Source organism: Ornithorhynchus anatinus, chromosome X1, assembly GCF_004115215.2.
Source record: "Ornithorhynchus anatinus isolate Pmale09 chromosome X1, mOrnAna1.pri.v4, whole genome shotgun sequence".
NCBI classification, from domain to species: Eukaryota; Metazoa; Chordata; class Mammalia; order Monotremata; family Ornithorhynchidae; genus Ornithorhynchus; species Ornithorhynchus anatinus.
This window is the reverse complement of record NC_041749.1, coordinates 96,251,718-96,271,309: the sequence shown is the minus strand read 5'-3', so window position 1 is coordinate 96,271,309 and position 19,592 is coordinate 96,251,718. Positions and strand designations below refer to the sequence as shown.

The 19,592-nt window shown below is 43.9% G+C and overlaps 1 protein-coding gene and 1 long non-coding RNA gene across 10 annotated transcripts in view; one reads left to right on the top strand and one right to left on the bottom strand.

Annotated features, from left to right (window-relative positions):
* Nucleotides 1-6,580, top strand: part of ITPR1 (inositol 1,4,5-trisphosphate receptor type 1) — a 336,719-nt gene extending 330,139 nt beyond the window's left edge. For all 9 annotated transcript variants that reach the window (XM_029050132.1, XM_029050131.1, XM_029050126.1 and 6 more), the window contains one exon: nt 5,216-6,580. In XM_029050132.1, coding sequence (XP_028905965.1) covers nt 5,216-5,302 — 87 coding nt within the window. In that variant the 3' untranslated portion in view covers nt 5,303-6,580. The remainder of the gene's footprint in view (nt 1-5,215) is intronic.
* Nucleotides 6,581-7,681: 1,101 nt separating this feature from the next.
* LOC114806317 lies at nt 7,682-19,055 on the bottom strand. Its single transcript, XR_003754343.2, has 2 exons — nt 18,890-19,055; nt 7,682-8,474 (listed from the first exon to the last, which is right to left on the bottom strand). It is a non-coding gene; the product is annotated as an uncharacterized LOC114806317 (long non-coding RNA).
* Between the last annotated feature and the right edge of the window lie 537 nt (nt 19,056-19,592).

Sequence of the window (19,592 nt, the reverse complement as noted above, 5' to 3'; positions counted from 1 at the left end):
CACTTGGCTGTGCTATTGGCCTGATGCAAAATCATGCATCCTATTGCGCTCTCTGTCTCTGTATGTTGGCAGGGGGGAAAGTATACTGAAACAGATATAACACTAGCCTGCTGCACAAGACGTTCACAGTGATGCCGTTTGTTGTGTGACTACTCTGTGTGGAGCATTGGTGGGGCACTTGCAGAACATATGAGAGAAGTAAAGCCCTACCCTTGAGAAGCTTACAGTCTTATGGGGAAGACAGTAGATAAACTGTATTGCAGGAGTTAATACTCGCAAAACTCCTGCATGAACAGAAAACTTGCATAAAAAGTGCTAATGAAAGACAAAAGGAGCATTGTTTCAAGGACTATTGAATTCTATTGTAGGTACATTGTGGCATTCATAAAATATTGTTCAGACTTCCTTCCAGTGCAGAGCCCTAACTAAATTATTTAGAACCTGACAATAGATGACTGAAATTTGCTCATCCTGTCTCCAAGCATATAGATTTTATTAAGCTCTTCTCAAATATTTCTTCTGCCCATGACTCGAAAAGCCACACCTGTTCTATTATCCTGTTGTTGCTTGTTGTCCGACTCAATAATGCCAAACCACACTGAGTGCTAGACTTACAGATTTCTCTGTGGATGTAGATGACCTAAAAAGGCAGCCTTGCTTCCTATTGAGTTCAAACTGAATATTTGAAAAGCTGTAATTTTCAAAATTTGACGAGCAGGAAAGGGTATAGGATGAAATGGGTATTGTTTCAGTGTGAGCTTCAAGTTTTAGGTTCTAGCAAACCACACTTGTGGAAATTATCACTTCTTAGACCTTTACTTCTGAGGCACTAATAGCTTGCTAAAGAGACTACAAAGATATGATTAAATTAAGAAGATTGAAATGTGACAACTTTTGGGTGGTGTCTTTGTGATCAGTGGTTGGTCTGAGTGAAATTCAACTAAAGAGCAGTGTGAGACTACACAGGAGAAACTCCCCTGTGTGCAAAGGAGGTAGCCTTCTATTCTTTGGAACTGATGCCACATAGCACACTAATTGAAAAGAGAAAAATCTCAAGAGGCACGAAACAGGATGAGATGATTGTAGATTTGGTTGAATTGTCTTGAGGAGATGCACTAAGGAGCCCGAAAGGGTTTAATCGGTAACCCTGGCCCGAGATGTTTCTTGCTGCTGAGTATTCCCAAGAGGTGATTGTAGATTTAGTTGAAATGTCTTGAGAAAAGGCACTGAGGAGCCAAAAAGTATTCCATTGGTAGCCCTGGCCTGAGATGCTTCTTGCTGCTGAAGATTCCCATAAACAAAACAGCGTCGTGTATGAGTTTGGGTCTGTAACATTTCCAGGCTAAAATTCCAGACACACACACCCTTCCGATTGGAGTACTGGACGGAGGCCTCAGCCTGGGGCTGACTATTCTGGCATTTGTTTGCGCTTCTTCTCCTTTCTGCAAACCTACTAAAGTGCCAGTTTTCCATTCCAGCCTTCGGCTTCTGTCTGTCTGACAATCGGAGGAAGCTGAAACCATGGAAATGAACCGTGGGTTAGACATCTGAAGAGAAACACATTTTTGATAGCCCAATTATCTGGCAGAGGGAAATCCTCTTCACGGGTACCCAAAGGTTTTTGGTTTTTTGTTTTTTTTTAATAGGCTGAAATCCCGAATTTTCATCAGCAGTGCTCCTGACAGTGTCAAAAGTACAGGCCTAAAAATCATTTGAAATCAAGCTCTGGGTTTTGTTCCTATTGGGTGCAGAGACTCTATGATTATAATATAGAATTCAACCTTGTTCAGGAGGTTAATAGACATTGTAAGATGAAGCCAGAATCTGATCTCAGAATCTTAACTAGTTTTTTGTGAATTTATTCAGTAACTATGTGGATACCATGTTTTTCCCCCTGAAAACCCTTCTTTGAAGGGTCTGCACATTAACTTTTGCAGTTTTGTGCCTAGAGCCGAACTAACAGTCCCCTCAGTGACTGTGATTCTTAGCCTAGATGGCTTGACTTTGTTTGAGCCCACAAAAATGATGACAGGGTACTACCATTTATTACAATTTGAACTTTCAAAACACTCCCAGGATATTACCATCTGAAGCAAAGCTCCTCACCGTGACCAGAGCAGCTGTACTAGAATGAGAGTTTAGTGGTTTTCCCTGGTAAAGTTTCGAGGCGCTAAGAGTTTGTAACTGTATGATCGCGGCTGGTGGATGGTGCCATGGAAATAAGGTACTACTCCATTCCCCTTTGATGCTGCTGCCCATGCTCAGATAAGCAGACAGAAATTCTTCCCTGTCTAGTAATTATAGAGAAGCAGCATGGCTTAGTGGATAGAGCTCAGGCCTGGGAGAGTCAGAAGGACCTGGGTGAGGGTCTGGATTCTAATTCCAGCTCCACCACGTATCTGCTGGGACCTTGGGCAAGTCACTTCACTTCTCTGGCCTTCAGTTACCTCATCAGTAAAATAGGGATTAAGACTGTGAGCCCCATGTAGCACAGCGCTCTGCTGCTCAGATCATTTTTCCATAAAAATGTTCAGGACATGTCAGCCACCCACCCCTTCAAAAAACTCCAGTGGCTGCCCATCCACCTCCGTATCAACCAAAAACCCCTCACCGTTGGCTTTAAAGTACTCCATCAATCACCTTGCCCGCTCTTACCTCACTTCGCTTCTTTCCACCTTCTCACTGTGCCTCGATCTCACCTGTCTCGTCGCTGACCACCTAGCCCATGTCCTACCTGTAGCCCAGAATGTTCTACCTCCTCATATCCAACAGACAATTACTCTCCCCGCCTCCTTCAAAGCCTTTATTGAAGGCACATCTCCCACTCATCTCCTCATCTCCCACTTCCTTCTGCATTGTCCTGTCTGGCTCCGTTTGCTCTTCCCCCCCAGCCCACCCCCACAGCACTTATGTACATATCTGTCATTTTATTTATTTGTATTGTTGCCTGTCTCCCCCCACCTAGCCCGACCTTTAAACTCGTTGTGGGCAGGGAATGTGACCGTTTATTGTTGTATTGTACTTTCTGTAGCACTTAGTACAGTGCTCTGCATCCAATAAATATGATTGAATGAATGAATGACAGGGATCATGTCCAGGCGGATTAGCTTGTATCTACCCCAGTGCTTAGAATAGTGCCTGGGACATAGTAAGTTCTTAACAAATACCATTAAAAAAAAAAAGAGTTGGAAGAGACCCTGGGATCAATCAATCAGCAGTATTTATTGAGCACTGATTATATGCAGAGCTCTGTACTAAGATCTTGGAAGAGTTCCATACAATAGATTTGGTAGGACCCAAACCCTGCCTTCAAGAAAGTTGCCAGTCTAGTGGAATTAACTGGTTCAGGCCATCCAGGACACACCCTTCTTTATTCTTTCTTTAAAGATCACTAGGGATGGCAAAGTCCAAACTCTCCTTGATAACCTATTTAGGGTCCACCACTTTTATGTCCGACCAAACTTTTATCCTGCCACGATCATTTCAGATCACTGACTTTTGTTCAGTCCTCTGTGGATATGGAGATTAACTCATTGACAACCTTCGTATACTTACCAAGTAAATCAATCGATGATATTTATCAAGTGCCTATTGAAGTGCCTATTGCCTATTAAGGGAAGCAGCGTGGCTTAGTGGCAAGAAGGGCACAGGCTTGGGAGTCAGAGGTCGTGGGTTCGAATCCCGGCTCTGCCACTTGACAGCTGTGTGACTGTGGGCAAGTCACTTAACTTCTCTGTGCCTCAGTGACTTCATCTGTAACATGGGGATTAATTGTGAGCCTCATGTGGGACAACCTGATTACCCTGTATCCCAGTGCTTAGAACAGTGCTCTGCACTTAGTAAGCGCTTAACAAATACCAACGTTATTATTATTATTATTAAGTGCTAAGGATTTGGGGGAGTGCAACAAAAATAAGACATATTCCCTGCCCTTAAGGAGCTTACAACCTAATGGGGGAGGCAGGCAGACAAAATTATTTACAAATAGTGGGAGTAGGAGGAAAAGGATCTAGCTGAAAGTAGTACAAATATATCAGGATGAAACAGCTAAATGAATGTAGAAATAAATAAAAATATACATAGGAACACAAGTGCATGCATAGTCTCCCTTTTGCCTTCTCGGAGCCACTTAAACCCCAGTTCCATTATCCATCGCATTCAAATGATAAATCATTCTTCAGTATCGGTGGAAAGCAGAAAGCTTAAGGACTGGTGCATCATTGATTCCAAAAGTTAACTAATCCTTAGGCAAATGGAGCATATTAGGTAATATTAATTGTGTAGACCACAGGCATTTCCTTGACTACTATCGGTTGCCTAATCCTCCTTAGTCATTCAATAAAATGCCCTGGCAGGGTAATAAATACAGCATCTTTGACTTGGTTCATTGTTCAGATTTCTTAAATGTCAGCTTCTCAACAGAAATATGGTGGACTTCTTATTTGTATGATGTTTATGACATTTCAACCTCAGTGCTACCAAAAGTGGTTTGGCTAAGTTGGAGACCTTGCAGGGGTTAAGGGCATTTCCCCCATGGCCCTGCAGCTTTCTCTCTTGGGGGATCCAGGAGGTGGGATGGGGAAGGGAGGGGCTAATAGGGTGACACCTAGGGTGCCACCATATGGAGGTAGAGGTGGAACTTTGAAAATGGGGGTTCCAGTGGCCTTTTGGATCTTCAAATTTCAGCAGGTTCCCGGGATAGCCACCCAGGCATGAAAGTCCCTTGGATGCCTGGCAGTACCTCTTGATATTGGGGCCTTAGACTCTCTTCAGTCTCCTACCCGAAGCCGTCCCTCTTCCATTTCTCCTCGAACTTTGGCCAGTCTCAAAAGCTGCAGTTCTGAGTCAGTGGGTTAATCCAGGCTCAGGCCAGGTGAGCTGGCAGCTCATGATATTTTGGTCCAGGCAGGGATCACCTCTGGGCAATTGAACAAGTGGGGAACCCTGAGATTTCACTCTCAATTTCTTTTTCCCCCTCCTGAAACAAACTGTGATTAGCTTATTCGAATGTTGCCTCAAGTGATTAAGGTGACCAAATTCCCCATTCTGCCCCGGGGAGATGCTTTTTGATCTGTGTTGGTATAGTGGAAGTGAGTTATTTGTGAAAGTGGGTTTCAGTGTAAACCATAACCACAGAGGTGCATCTATGGTTCATTATATGATTTGAAACACAGGAAGTGTCTGTGTCTAATGAGAAAACTTTTTAACTTTCCAGATGACAGAACAGAGGAAGCAGAAACAGAGAATTGGTCTTCTAGGACATCCTCCTCACATGAATGTTAACCCACAGCAACCAGCATAAATTAATAAATGAAATAAGGGGGTGGGGGGAGTAGGTCGTGTTTAATCTTTTAGTAGTGTGGATAATGCCAATGTAGGAGTGCAGATCAACCACTAAGCTACATCTGTGTGTTTAGTAAATTTGTAAATACCCAGTTTTATACATACTGTATGTATATGATTGCTACTCTAAAGGTTCTGGTATATGTATTGTAATTAGAAGTGTCGGCACATAAGGTTTCACTTGTGCCAAAAATATCCAAAATGCCCTTTCTTGGAAGGACTAAAGAGAGCACCTGAATTGCACTTGAACAGGATTCTAGATTTAAAAGTATGTGACATGTATTTTGTATTTAAAAATTAGACTAGCCAGTATTTATGTTTTTATACAATTGTGCAATATGAATTATGTAATCACAATATATTGGCAACTCCTGAGTGTCCTAAAGGGAGAGCTCATCTTTGAAGCTGGTGTGTTAATACTATGTAATAAATGGTTAAATAGCAGGCAAATAAGGCTGCTGCCAAATTGTATTAGTAGTGACTTTCAGGCCCCTGGGCATTTTGAACTATGTAATTATCCTGTGGTGATGCCATTTCTTGTTGCTAGTGGCATTAGTGCCTGTCTCACAGTGATATTGCTGTTAAATTGGCCTCACGTTTAGTTTTAAACATTTCTTTTAAGCTTCTATGCTATGAATGTTAAAATTTGATGATCATTTCTTTAAATAAAAGGAGTCAGGGTCATATTAGACCTTCAGCCTTTGGTTTGGTGAAGAGGCTAATTTCTTAAAGGGAACTCTGAATGCAAATTGAGGATGAATGGGCATTGCTGGCTCATCCTAGGGGATTTTCTGTGCCATGTTGTAGAGAGACAAATGGTGGTTTCTAGAGTCTCCAGGCCAAAAGCAAGATTTATTTTTCTTACTTCATAACCCACATGCTATACCGCCTAAGAGGTTTAAGCAGATAGTCATTGCAACAAGTGAAATATGAACTATCCTATTAGGACGTGTAGTTGAGCACTGACATGTACTAGTTATGAAAGAGCCACAGTGTTTTTTGGTTTTGTTTCTTTTTTCACTTGATCATTTTTTTTCTTGACAGCTGAAAGTATGAAAGGAAACTTTTTTTTTTAACATGTTGCCTAGTTTTGTACATGGACCTCATTTTACAAAAAGCAATTCCTTGGCAAACAGCATTTTCAAATGTCCTAGAAGCAGAGTTATGAAATAAGTACTATTAAAGTTTGTAAATGCATAAATGAAAGTAGATATTTAATAAACGATGTAGAACAATACTCTGTGATGGAATGTTTTTTGGGGGAAGGGCAAAGGGGTTTGGTAGGGAGGTTACTGGGGTTTGGGGGAAGTAACTTTTTACAACATTTCAGTCACCACAGGGGAAAAAATCAATGGTATTTATCGAGCATATGCTTGGCAGCCCTCAAGGACCTTTCAATCTAGTGAGAAGCTTATTTTACCTACTGGGATGAAATTACCTTGAACAATAAAACCTGGGAGGAAATACTACAAAACTTTAAACCCAATCTTCTGTCTTCCAGAACAGCGATTCTCTGCCCGGATGACAGGAGTAGCTGTTTCCCAATCAATTAGTGGTACTTATTGAGCACTTACTGTGTACAGAGCACTCTACTAAGCTCTTGGGAATGTACAATACAGTAGCGTTGGTGCAGTACCTGCCCACAAGGAGCTTACAATCTACAGGGGGAGACAGACATTCATCTCCCCTCCCAGTCCCACAACACTTACGTAAATATCTTTAATTTGTTTATATTAATGTCTGTCTCCCCCTTTAGACTGTTAGCTCCTTGTGGGCCGGAAATGTCTATTTATTGTTGTATTGTACTCTCCCAAGCATTAAGTACAGTGCTGTGCACACAGTAAGCACTCAAGAAGTGGAATTGAATTGAATGAACATTAAAATAAATTCTTGATAGGGGAAGTGGGTTACGTGGATCACCTTAATTGGAAAACCAAGTAAGGTGGCCTAAAATCTTGTTGCAGGGAGAGGAGAGATTTGGGGGGGGGGGGTGCATGAGAAAATAGGAATGAGAAAATATATAGAGGGTAAATAGTAAGGAATAGCATTCCCTGACCTACATCTCCACCCCTTTGAACTTTGGCATTAAGTTGTATTTATTGAGCACTTACTCTGTGTAGAGCACTGTACTAAGTGCTTGGGAGTGTACCATATAACAATGAACTGACACACATTCCTTGCCCACAGTGAGCTTAGCATCACTTGGCACAGGTGGCCGCAAGGTCTAGCTCAGCCCATTTCACTTAGGCCACTGCCAGAACCTGAGGAGAAGTGGTGGCATAGTCAGCTGCTCTGCTTATATCAGCTTTCATAGGGGCCACGAATGAATAGGAATGCCTAGGGTGATTATGGCATTTATTCTGTAGCAGGCGCACCAAAAAAAAATCGAAAGGTAAGACACAATCCCTGGCCCACAAGGGGTTCCCAATCTAAGTAACGATGGAGGGGACACATAGAAAACCGGAATCAGTTAAATGGGGGTGAGGGCAATTACTTTAAAAAATAAGAGCAGTAAATAGGGAGACTGCTTAGAAAGGACAGTCTTCGAACACCTCTCCACTCCAGGCCAGGCCCCAGTCCTTAGTAACAAACAGCTAAGCCTTAATCAATCACTGGTATTTATGAAGCACTTACTGTGTGCAGGGCATTGTACTAACTGGTTGGGAAAGTACAATACAACAGAGTTGGTTGATGTGATCCCTGCCTACAGGGAGTCTTTCCATCGTTTATCTCAGATCCATTCCTCCTTTAGTGGGTAGGGCTGGCTTTCCACTCAACCAGAACCTCCCAAGTCCAGCTGAGCTGGAAAGTTCTATTTGGGCACAGCCCCAGTAACAAATAACAAGTCAGTGGCTGTTGCCACTTGAGAGAGAAGAGGATTCCCTTTCCAACACTCCAACCAAAAGTGGCACCCCTAATGAGTTCTGTATTGGGAAATTCAGGTGGCAGGATAGATTCCCCCCAAAATCATGATAGGATTTGTGGTCACTGTAGCCATGGCATGTAGTCAGCCATGTGTTCTGACTATTCCTACAATCTTCCAGGTACTGGATAGTCTCTTCTTTGTCATCTGCATTCCAAAAATTCTACTGTGGGAGGTGGTCCTGGTTGGTAGAGTAGTGGCATGAACCCTATGGGGAAATAAAAGGCATAACAACATTAATGATAAAATAGAAGCATTGGGGTGTAGTGGAGAGTGCCTGGGCCTGAGAGTCAGAAGGACCTGGGTTCTAATCCTGACTCTGCCACTTGTCTCCTGTGTGACCTTGAGAGCAAGTCACTTCACTTCCCTGTGCCTCAGTTACCTCATCTGTAAAATGGGGGTTAAGACTGTGAGCACCATGTGGGACATGGACTGTGTCCAACCTGATTAGCCTGTATCTACCCCAGTGCTTAGTACAGTGCCTGGCAAGGTAAGCATGAAATCTACCATAAATAATAATGATGATGATGATGATACTAGTGGTATTCATTGTGTGCTTACTATATGATGATGATGATGGTACTTGTTAAGCACTTACTATATGCCAAGCATCATTCTAAGCACTGGGATAGATGCAAGGTAATCAGGTTGTCTCACATGGGGCTCACAGTCTTAATCCCAATTCTACAGATGAGGCAACTGAGGCATCGAGAAGTGACTTGCCCCAAGTCACACAGCTGATAAGTAGGAGAGTCAGGATTAGAACCCAAGATCTCTGACTCCCTACTAAGCCCTGAGGTAGATATAAGATAATCAGGTCCCAGGTGGGACTCACAGTCTAAGTAGAAGGGAGACTAGGTGTTGCATCCCCCATTTTGCAGATGAAAGAACTGAGGCTCCAAGAAGTTGAGTGACTTGCCCAAGCTCACACACAGCAGACAAGTGGAAGAGCCGGATTAGTTCAAGGGGTTAAGTAGGTGCATTAGCATTAAGTCCATAAGGGATGAAAAGTGAGAATCTGTGATGGTAACATCTACTAACTATTACGATGGACGGCAAGGCGGACAACCATCATACCGTCCCTCCGCGTGCTTTGTTGCCACAAACGGAATAGTGAAATGGATGGGCTATTGCTCTGATTCATTCATTCAATAGTATTTATTGAGCGCTTACTATGTGCAGAGCACTGTACTAAGCACTTGGAATGTGGCATCGGTTGCGGGCATCTGGCACAAATATGATCAGAAGTCCCCCGCGAGAGGATGCCAACTCCCCAAGATTGAAGACAGATTCTAACAGGCAAATGCCTCCTTACCCTGTGAGCTATTCTGGGAGAGTTTTATCTGTGCCCTGCTAAACAGGAAGGGTTGCCACCCAGGCCTGGAAATTAAGTCACTCAATGCCCGGTTAATTTAACAGGTTGTTGTTTTTTTTCCTGACTACTGTTTCTGCAACAAAAATCAGTTAATTCAGTATTAGTCTTTCTATGTGAAAAATACATTTCTATATCAAGGCAACTGGAAGACACCTGTGAGGTGTGTTCCTATTAAGAGGGAGACAAAGAGCAATTGCCCTATTGCTAAACATGAAACGTACGGAACCAAGCTTGCTGCCTTTAGCCAGCAGGGACTTGCCCTTAACCTTTGGTTTTCACCCCTTTCCTCTCGCCAGCAGACCTAGACAATGTGAACTTGTGGCAGCACTTGTGGTTTTTTGTCATTTCTCTCCCAAGCCCCATCCAGTTCACCAGCAGGTTCTGCATTGACATGCTCAGGTTGCAGCCTCCAAAGGTTTCTCATCTTTCATTTGACTCCTGTCACTTGGAGATGTAAATCATTGTTTGATTTGCTAGCTTCAGCAGAAGTGAAATTAAATAGGAGTGCTACTCCGCCCTGAATGCCCTGGGTTCTGCCCATGGAGTCTGGGTGTGCCCGCTAACCTCAGTGACGTTGTCTACACACAAGTGAAAACTGCAGAATCCTTTGCTGTGCCCCCTTGGTCAATTCAAGATGCTCGTTGTGGGCACAGATCGCACCTAGCAACTCTGTTATAACGTACTCTCCTGAGCGCTTAGAATAGTAATCTGCAGAAAGTGAGCATTCGATAAATACCATTGATTCGGCTTCCGCTTTGGACAACTGCTTTTCATCTCCGGCTCAGTAATTCCTAATTCAATTCAATTACTGCATTTTTTTTAATGGTATTCGTTAAGTGCTTACAATGCGCCAGGCACTGTACTAACTAACTAATCAAGTTGGACACAGTCCATATCCCACATGGAGCTCACAGCTGAGGCACAGAGATTACATTGTACAGATGAGGGAACTGAGGCACAGAGGGATTAAGTGACTTGCCCAAGGTCACACAGCAGACAAGTGGTGGAGCCAGGATTAAAACCCAGGTCCTTCTGACTCCCAGGCCCGTGCTCTATCCACCAGCTCATGCTGCCTCTCCTTTCATACACCAAAGTCCAACCATGGCCTTTCTTCAAAGCTACCAGCGAAGGTCAAAACCTAGTGCTAGCAGGCCAGGAAACCACCTTTTCGGGCAAACTGAATTACGTGTTGTTTTCTCTCTTGTTTTTGAAACATCCTATTAGTATTATCAAATTTCTGTACAATCAATATAACAGTGAGAATTTTCCTTTGCTTAAATATTAATTCTGAACTTCTCCCACAAATCCCACACACCATGTGGTTTCTGCAGTTTTTTTTCCCCAAACTCCAGTATCTGTTATAACCATAGGGACCTGGACTGCTCCTTTAAAATTCTACTTAAGAGATTTCAAATTGTCCCCATTGTGTTGTATCCAGTCTCCTGTTGTCAGAAGAATACTCCCTCATACCCTAACCGCATTCAAGCCAAAAGGCATAGTGAAAGCAGGCGTTATGGCAGAACTAAGCATACAGTTGGGAGGTTAACTTGGGAGGAGTGATTAAGTTTCCGTTCTTCTTTGCTTAAATCCCGTGGCTTTGATTGATAGCCCATCCTGTTTCAGTGACACTTCAGTTTTTCCTAGAACTGTCTATTTTTCCCTTGTAACTTCCTTTCCTCCTGTTCTTTCACAATTTGATTCAACTTGTTGCTTGGTTTACTTCCAAGTTTGTGTTCCTTATTTATTGTTCTCACAGTTCTCTTCAGCATGCTTCTTGCTTTAGTTGTACTTTCTGGAAAATGGGCTTCAACTGCAAACGATGATTATGGTACTCACGCGCCTTAGCACTTTCAGACTGAACCGGGCGAGTAGCCTTCTTTGATTGGGCATATTAATCTGCAAAATAGTCTGTTCTTTGCTGTAGAATTAGGAACAGGATATTATTATTACTATTATTATTATTATTATTAGCATGGAGATGAATGAGGGAAATCGTTTCCATGACCCGGTCAACAAATAAGGAATATACTACTCTTCAAACTCAGGACTCCAAATGCAACATAAGGTAATCAATGAATCAACTGTATTTATGCATTCTGAAGTAGTAAAAACACAAGTCATCCACAGGTTAATATTGAAACTCACCACCTTATCTTTTGCAAGAATTCTGGAGAGGTGCTACCTTTCACTCCTGATAACTCTTTAATGTCAAAGCACAGGGAAAAAAAAAAGGTTTCTTAAGGAGAGTCTACCATTCATTTTGACACTGCAACCAAAATGCATGCTGGATACAAAACTGACACTGACCACTGGCGAACGCCATTTTTGAAATTCACTCTAACGATCTGTTTGGAGCCTGAATCTTCCTAGGCTGAGCTAATGTGAAGCATCCAACTTAACGAGATCTTGGACTATGCTACTGAGGTAGGACCAGGATACAGACTAGCCCATCCTCCAGGCTGGCCTTGGGAATTCTGATGTCAGCTCCTTTTCTGATTAAAGCCCCGAGATGCTGTCCCTCTCCCCACCTCCTTGCCTGTTTTTATTTTTGCCATTTTCAAACAGTTCTTAGTACTTTGTAAAGAAAATGCAAAGTACTTTCAAACAGTTCTTAGTATAGAAACCAAATACACCTTTCTCCCTCTAGGCTGGAAGCTCGCTGTGGGCAGGGAATGTGTCTGTTACACTGTTATATTGTACTCTCCCAGGTGCTTAGTACAGTGCTCCGCACACAGTAAGTGCTCAATAAATACAATTGATTGATTGATCTCTAGGAATCCCTAATGTCCAATTCGAATGCCCCAAAAGCCCTCTGACAACACATTTCTGGAAATGTCTCAATTCAAGTTTTATAGGATACTGTTTCAGGCTGCCAAAATAAATAGGCTTGGTTCAGTGTAAGTTGTCCAATGCTTACATTAGTAAGTTAACATTACACTTGTTTTTACATTAAAATGATCATTTGTTGTCAGCAACCAACTAAAATGCTGGAAAACCCCTATAAAGATTTCATTTTTACAAAAAGTACCCAAAATTCCACTAGTTTTGCATCACAAAGTAGTGGTTAAACTAAAGGTTTGAGTAAAGCGCCATCTCTGTGGTTTTTGAGGGTGGCTGCATCTCAAAATGACTGTCAGTCCTCCCCAGTTATTATCTGACAGGGGAGATCTGTAATGACATCTCCAAATATGACAAGCAGACTCTACGGTAATAAATAACTTTCCACCCTGAGTATGCTGGTCAGGTGATCACCTTGCCAATTATAATACCACAGTTGCCTGAATTGGCAACCTAAACTCCTGTTTTCATATGTTTGAATGTCACAGTGTGATGCAGCGATGAATTTAGAAAAACAGAGAAGTACACATGAAATGGTGATACGTGGAGCTGCCATTTACCAACACGATAGGTTGCCTATATCCTAGGACAGTATTTGTATAATTTCCATACAAAGCAAAGCTTTGTTACTCATTAATGTACCACATATTAAAATTATTCCCTGAGGTGAAGTGTAGAGAAATGGCAACTAAAGAGTTGGTTTTAAGGTCATGACAAACCAGTGTGAAAGAGAGAATCCAAACACCTAGAAGTGAAACTGCATCATCCACCCAGTCTGGAAAGAAAAAGAAAGCTGACCCGCTCTAGAAGAGTGATGCAAAGGTTAAGAAAACCCCCAAGATCGTTTAGGCCTTGAGACCCAAAACACTGTGGAGCTCAGAATCTGTACACATCTCCTAAATAGCTCCCATACCAAAAAAGAAAAATGATAGAAATCCATAAGAGTGGATGAGTAGGCAGCTGGCTAGACTTGGGGACCAGGCAGGGTTCTGGTTCTGGGCTCTAGTTCTGTCCCTTATTTCCTGAGTAGCATTGGTCAAAGGTAATAAGTAGGTTCAAAGAACATTTGTGACACTGTGTTAGCTTACCCAACGGTAGAAGAGGTGATAATCATTGGCCCAATATAATCGCCTATGGATGTCATGAGCATCTGTGAGCTAATGTCTAAAGAGATTCTGATAGGAAAGCACTTGAGAGGAGAGGAGATGGTATCAGAAGTGAACATGAACTGTGAACCAAACTAAGTCTACTGTGTGAAAAAATAAACTCTGGCTGGAGCACAAGTCTTACAATCAACCAATCATATTTATTAAATGCTTACTGTGTGCAGAGCACTGTACTAAGCACTTGGAAAAGTACCAAATAACAGGGTTGGTAGACACATTCCCTGCCTATAATGAGCTCACAGTCTAGAGGAGGAGACAGACACTAACATAAATAACAGATATGTACATAAGGGCTGTGGGGGTGGGATGAATAAAGGGGACATATTAGAGTGATGCGAAGGGAGTGGGAAAAGAGGAAATGAGAGCTTAGTCAGGGAAAGCCTCTTGGAGGAGATGTGCCTCCAATGAGGCTTTGAAGGTGGAGAGAGTAATTGCCCGTCAGATATGAAGAGGGAGGGGGCTCCAGACCAGACGCAGGACATAAGGGAGAGGCCAAGTGAGATAGACGAGATCTAGGTGCAATGAGTAGACTGGCCATGGAGGAGTGAAGTGTGCGGGCTAGATTGTAATAAAAGAGCAGCGAGGTGAGGTAGGAGCAGGCAAGGTGACCAAGTGCTTTAAAGCCAATGGTAAGGAGTTTCTGTTTGACACAAAGGTGAATGGGCAACCACTGGAGGTTCATGACGAGTGGGGAAACATGGTCTGAATGTTTTTGTAGAAAAATGATCTGGCCAGCAGAGTGAGGTATAGACTGGAGTGGGGAGAGACAGAAGGCGGGAAGGCTGACACAGTAATCAAGGTGGGATAGGATAAGTGCTTGGATTAATATAGTAGCAGCTGGGATGGAAAGGTAAGGGCAGATTTTAGCGATGTTTTGAAGGTGGCAACATAAGGATTTAGTAATAGATTGGATATATGGGTTGAATGAGAGAAGAGCCAAGGATAATGCCAAAGTTATGGGCTTGTGAGACAGGAAGGATGGTGGTGCTGTCTACAGTGATGGGAAAATGAGGGAAGAGAGGGTTTGGGTGAGAAGATAAGGAGTTCTCTTTTGGACATGTTAAATTGGAGGTATCGATGGGACATCCACGGAAAGATGTCTTGAAGGCAGGAGGAAACGTGAGATTACAGAGAAGGAGAGAGAGAAGGGCTGGAGGTGTAGATTTGGGAATCATGCGCATAGAGGTGGTAGTTGAAGCCATATGAGCTAATAATAATAATAATGGTATTTGTTAAGCGCTTACTAGGTGCCAGGCACTGTTCTAAATGCTGGAGGAGCTACAACCTAATCAGGTTGTCCCAAGTGGGGCACACAGTCTTAGTCCCCATTTTCTAGATGAGGGAACTGAGGCAGAGAGAAGTGAAGTGACTTGTCCAAAGTCACACAGCTAATAAGTGGTGGAGCCGGGATTAGAACCCATGACCTCTGACTCCCAAGCCCGGGCTCTTGCCACTAAGCCACGTTACTTCTCATGAATTCTCTAAGGGAGTGGTCGTAGATGGAGAATAGAAGGGGATGCAGAACTGAGCCTTAAGGAACTCCCACAGTTAGAGGATGGGAGGCCGAAGAGAAGCCCGCGAAAGAGAGTGTGAACGGTCAGAGAGGAGAAAAACCAGAAGACAGTGTCAGTGAAGCTGAGGTTGGATACAGTTTCCAGGAGAAGGGTGTGGTCGACAGTGTCGAAGGTAGCTGAGAGGTTGAGGAGATTAAGATGGAATAGAAGCTATTGGATTTGGCAAGAAGGAGATCATTTGTGACCTTTGAGAGTGGTTTCTGTGGAGTGAAGGAGATGGAAACCAGAGTGGAGGGGGGCAAGGAGAGAATTGAAGAAAAGGAACTTGAGGCAGTGGGTGTAGACAACTCATTCAAAGAGTTAGAGAGGAAAGGTAGGCGAGAGATGGGCAATAATTGGAGAAATCCGTGGGGGTCAATGGACCATTTTGTTATTTTTACATTTTCTCACATTCCCCTTCATGTCTTAACTGGTGAAAAGGAACTCCCCTTAATCTTTCAGGTTTTTTGCTGTTTTTGTACTAAGCACTGGGTTAGATACAAGGTAATAAGGTTGGAAGCAGTCCCTTTCCCACTTGGGGCTCAAAGTCTAAATCCCCATTTTACAGGTGAGGTAACTGAGGCACAGAGAAGTTAAATGACTTGCCCAAGGTCATCCAGCAGTCAAGTGGCAGAGCCAGAATTAGAACCCAAGTCGTTCTGACTCCCAGCCTCCTGTCTCTCCCCACTCTAGCCCGTACTTCACCCTGCTGGCCGGATCATTTTTCTACAGAAACATTCAGGACATGTTTCCCCGCTCCTCAACAAACTCCACTGGTTGACCAACTATCTCCGCATCAAACAAAAAACTCCTCACCATTGGCTTCAAAGAACTCAGTCACCTCACCCCCTCCTCCCTCGCTAGAGAAGCAGCATAGCTCAGTGGGAAAAGAGCCCAGGTTTGGGAGTCAGAGGTCATGGGTTCTAATCCCAGCTCTGCCGCTTATCAGCTGTGTGACCTTGGGCAAGTCACTTCTCTGTGCCTCAGTGACCTCATCTGTAAGATAGGGATTAAGACTGTGAGCCCCATGTGTGACAACCTGATCACCTTGTATCCCCCCAGCACTTAACAAATACCATCATTATTATTACTCTGCTAATACAATCCAGCCTGCACATTTTGCTCCTCAAGTGCTAACCTTCTCACTGTGCCTAGATCTCATCTATCTCACCGACCCCTCGCCCACTTCCTGCCTCTGGCCTGGAACGCCTTCCCTCCTCAAATCCGATGGACAGTTACCCTCCACGCACTTCACAGCCTTACTGAAGGCACATCTCCTCCAAGAGGCCTTCCCCGTCTAAGCCCTCCTTTCCTCTTCTCCCACTCCCTTCTGCGTCACCCTGACTTGCTCTCTTTATCCAGCTCCCCTCCACAGTACGTATGTACGTACCTGTAATTTATTTGTTTATATTAATGCCTGTCTCCCCCTCTAGACTGTTAGCGTGTTATGGGCAGGGAATGTGTTTGTTTATTGTTATACTGGACTCTTCCAAGAGCTTAGTACAGTGACTGAATGCTCCATCCACTGGGCCAGTTGTAGTAGTAATAATAGCATTTATTCATTCATTCAATCACATTTTTTGAGTGCTTCCTATGTGCAGAGCACTGTACTAGGCACTTGGAATGTACAATTTGGCAACAGGTAGAGACAATCCCTGCCCAGTGACGGGCTCCCAGTCTCCTACTGAATCCAGTGCACTGTAGTAAGTTCTTGGGAAATACAAAACAAAAACAACACAGTCACACGTTCCCTGTCTTCAAGGAGCTTACACTTGACAGCGTGGCCAAACGAAAGTGGACCAGACTGCAAGTCAGGAGACCTGTGTTCTCATCCTGGCTCTGCTACTTGACAGTTGTGTGACCTTGGGCAAATTACTTTTCTGTGCTTCAGTTTCTTCATCTGTGAAATATGAATTAAATGCCTGTTCATCGTCCCCCTTAGACTGTGAGCCCCAAATGAGACAAGACCTGGGTCTGATCTGGTTGTATTCTAGCTCCCCCAGTGCTTAGCACAATACTTGGCACTTAGTAAGCATTAACAAACACCAGTACTTATCTTTACACTCTAATCTGCATTAACTCCCTGAGATGCAGCTCTGCCACTAATTTAGAATCTCAAAGTGTTCCTGGGAAGCCATAGGGTAACACAGTAAATCAGAGACAAGGAAGCAGGCTGTATGGAGTAAACCGAAACCTGGGAGGGCCGGGGCAGACATTTAGGTCGAGAGAGGACAAAGAGGGTTCAGAATAAACTGAGGGCACTGTGTCTAATGCTGGGTTCATGACAGATGTCGTAAGGTTTGGATTTGAAAAGAAGTGGTCTTATTTGAAGAATGGGTAAAACAGTTTGCAGCTTTACAAAATGTGTCTGTTTACCCTACACCCTATCAAGATCTGCTCCTTTATATAATTCATTCCATCATTCAATCATATTTATTGAGCGCTTACTGTGTGCAGAGCACTGTACTAAGCGCTTGGCATGTACAATTTGGCAAGAGATAGAGACAATTCCAACTATATAAAAATAAATATAGGCAAAGCTATTCCTCAACTTAATGGATGACCTACAGAAGAAGAAGAACAACAACATTGGCATTTCTTATATACTAGGTCCTGGAGTAGCTACAGGTCAGATGAGTCCATGTCCCACACGAAGCTCACTGTCTAAGAGGGAGGTAGAACATGTATTGAATCCCCATTTTCCATATGAGGAAACGGAGGCACAGAGAAGTGACATGACTCACCCACGGTCACATAGCAGGCAAGCCGCAGAGTTGGCACTAAAACCCAGGTCCCCTGACTCCCCGGGCCTGGGCTCTCTCCACTAGGCTGCTCAATCAGGTATCAAGAGGCGTGGTTGGTTCATAACATTGTTGGCGACAAGGGGTGAAAATGACAGCAGTTTATTCCCAGCCCCAATTCCCACCCTCTAAGGTTGAGTAAGGCTGGGACGGGGGTCTGCAACCTGTGGTTCTAGAGCCATATCTGGCTCTTGAATTGGGCTCTGGGCTAAGGAGGCAGGGTGACAAACTCCCTACAACAAATAGTGCCCCTATCACATTTAGCACCTCAGCTTCAACCCAGCTGAAAACTGCAGCACATGGTGTGAGACCACTGGGCTCCCCTCTCTATACTGTGAGCTCATTGTGGGCAGGGATTGTCACTCTTTATTGTTGTATTGTACTTTCCCAAAAGCTTAGTACAGTGCTCTGCACCCAGTAAGCGCTTAATAAATACGAATAAATGAATGAATGAGCTCATCGCTAGCCGGGATGGGGAAGGGAGGGTGGTAGGGGAGATGCAGTCAGCAGCAGGCTGACCCCCACAAGGCTCTGAGCAATCTTCACAGCATGGATCCAGGCCCCCAGATCTCTCTCTCTCTCACACACATACAGACGCTCTCTCTGGCTCCTGAGAGAGAGAGAGAGAGAGAGAGAGAGAGAAAGAGAGAAAGAGAGAAAGAGAAAGTCATTCTACGGCTCTCCCCAATCATAAAGCCAGACTGGTGCAAGGATCACCACACCAGGAGAAAGGAGGCCAGAGAGGTTAAAAGAAACTCTTGGTTAATTAAGTCCCTAATCCTGAGGCGACCCAGGCTCCACAGGAACACCACGAGCCCAGGAGTGAGGTGGCCAGCACTTACATCCCAGCCAGAGATGGCCCATCAATGAGAAGGAAGGCCTGGGAATACCTTGTGGGCCGCAGTCTCTTGATGGTAAAGAGGAGATGGTCCTAGATCATGGAGAGTGGGGAGTGGATGGGGCAGAGGAAAGAACCTGTGGGCAGAGAAACAACCAGAGATCAGGAAAAGGGTTTTCCCTAGTCAGGAAGCCGAACTCCAGGTTTGCAGGGAACTAGCTGAGACTCTGGAGAGTGAGGTGAGGGACCCTCTAGACTATAAGCTCACTGTGGGCAGGGAACATGTCTACCAACTCCGTTGTAGTGTACTCTCCCAAGCGCTTAATACAGAGCTCTGCACACAGTAAGCGCTCAACAAGTACCATTGATTGAGTGCTCAGATTCGAGGGTAGGGAGAGGGGATCAGTGAATTATTTTAGTACAGCCGAACAAACCCTGGACAGACATAAACCCACTGACGTGGGGGGGAAGGGTGGAGCCAGTTAGTGCATTTCAAGGGTCAGTAAGTCAATCACTAGAACCTATTGAGTGCCTACTGTGTGCAAAGCACAGTACTGCACTTCGAAGAGTACAATTTTCAAACAAACGTGGCACCTACAACCCAAACGACCAGATCAGAGAACAAGAAAGCTGATCTAAAGTCCAAAGTCCTCCTCCCGCTCTAGACCTAGCTACCCTGGGATCGTGTCTACCAACTCTACTGTAGCATACTCTCCCAAGCGCTCTACACACAGTAAGCGCTTAATAAATACCAT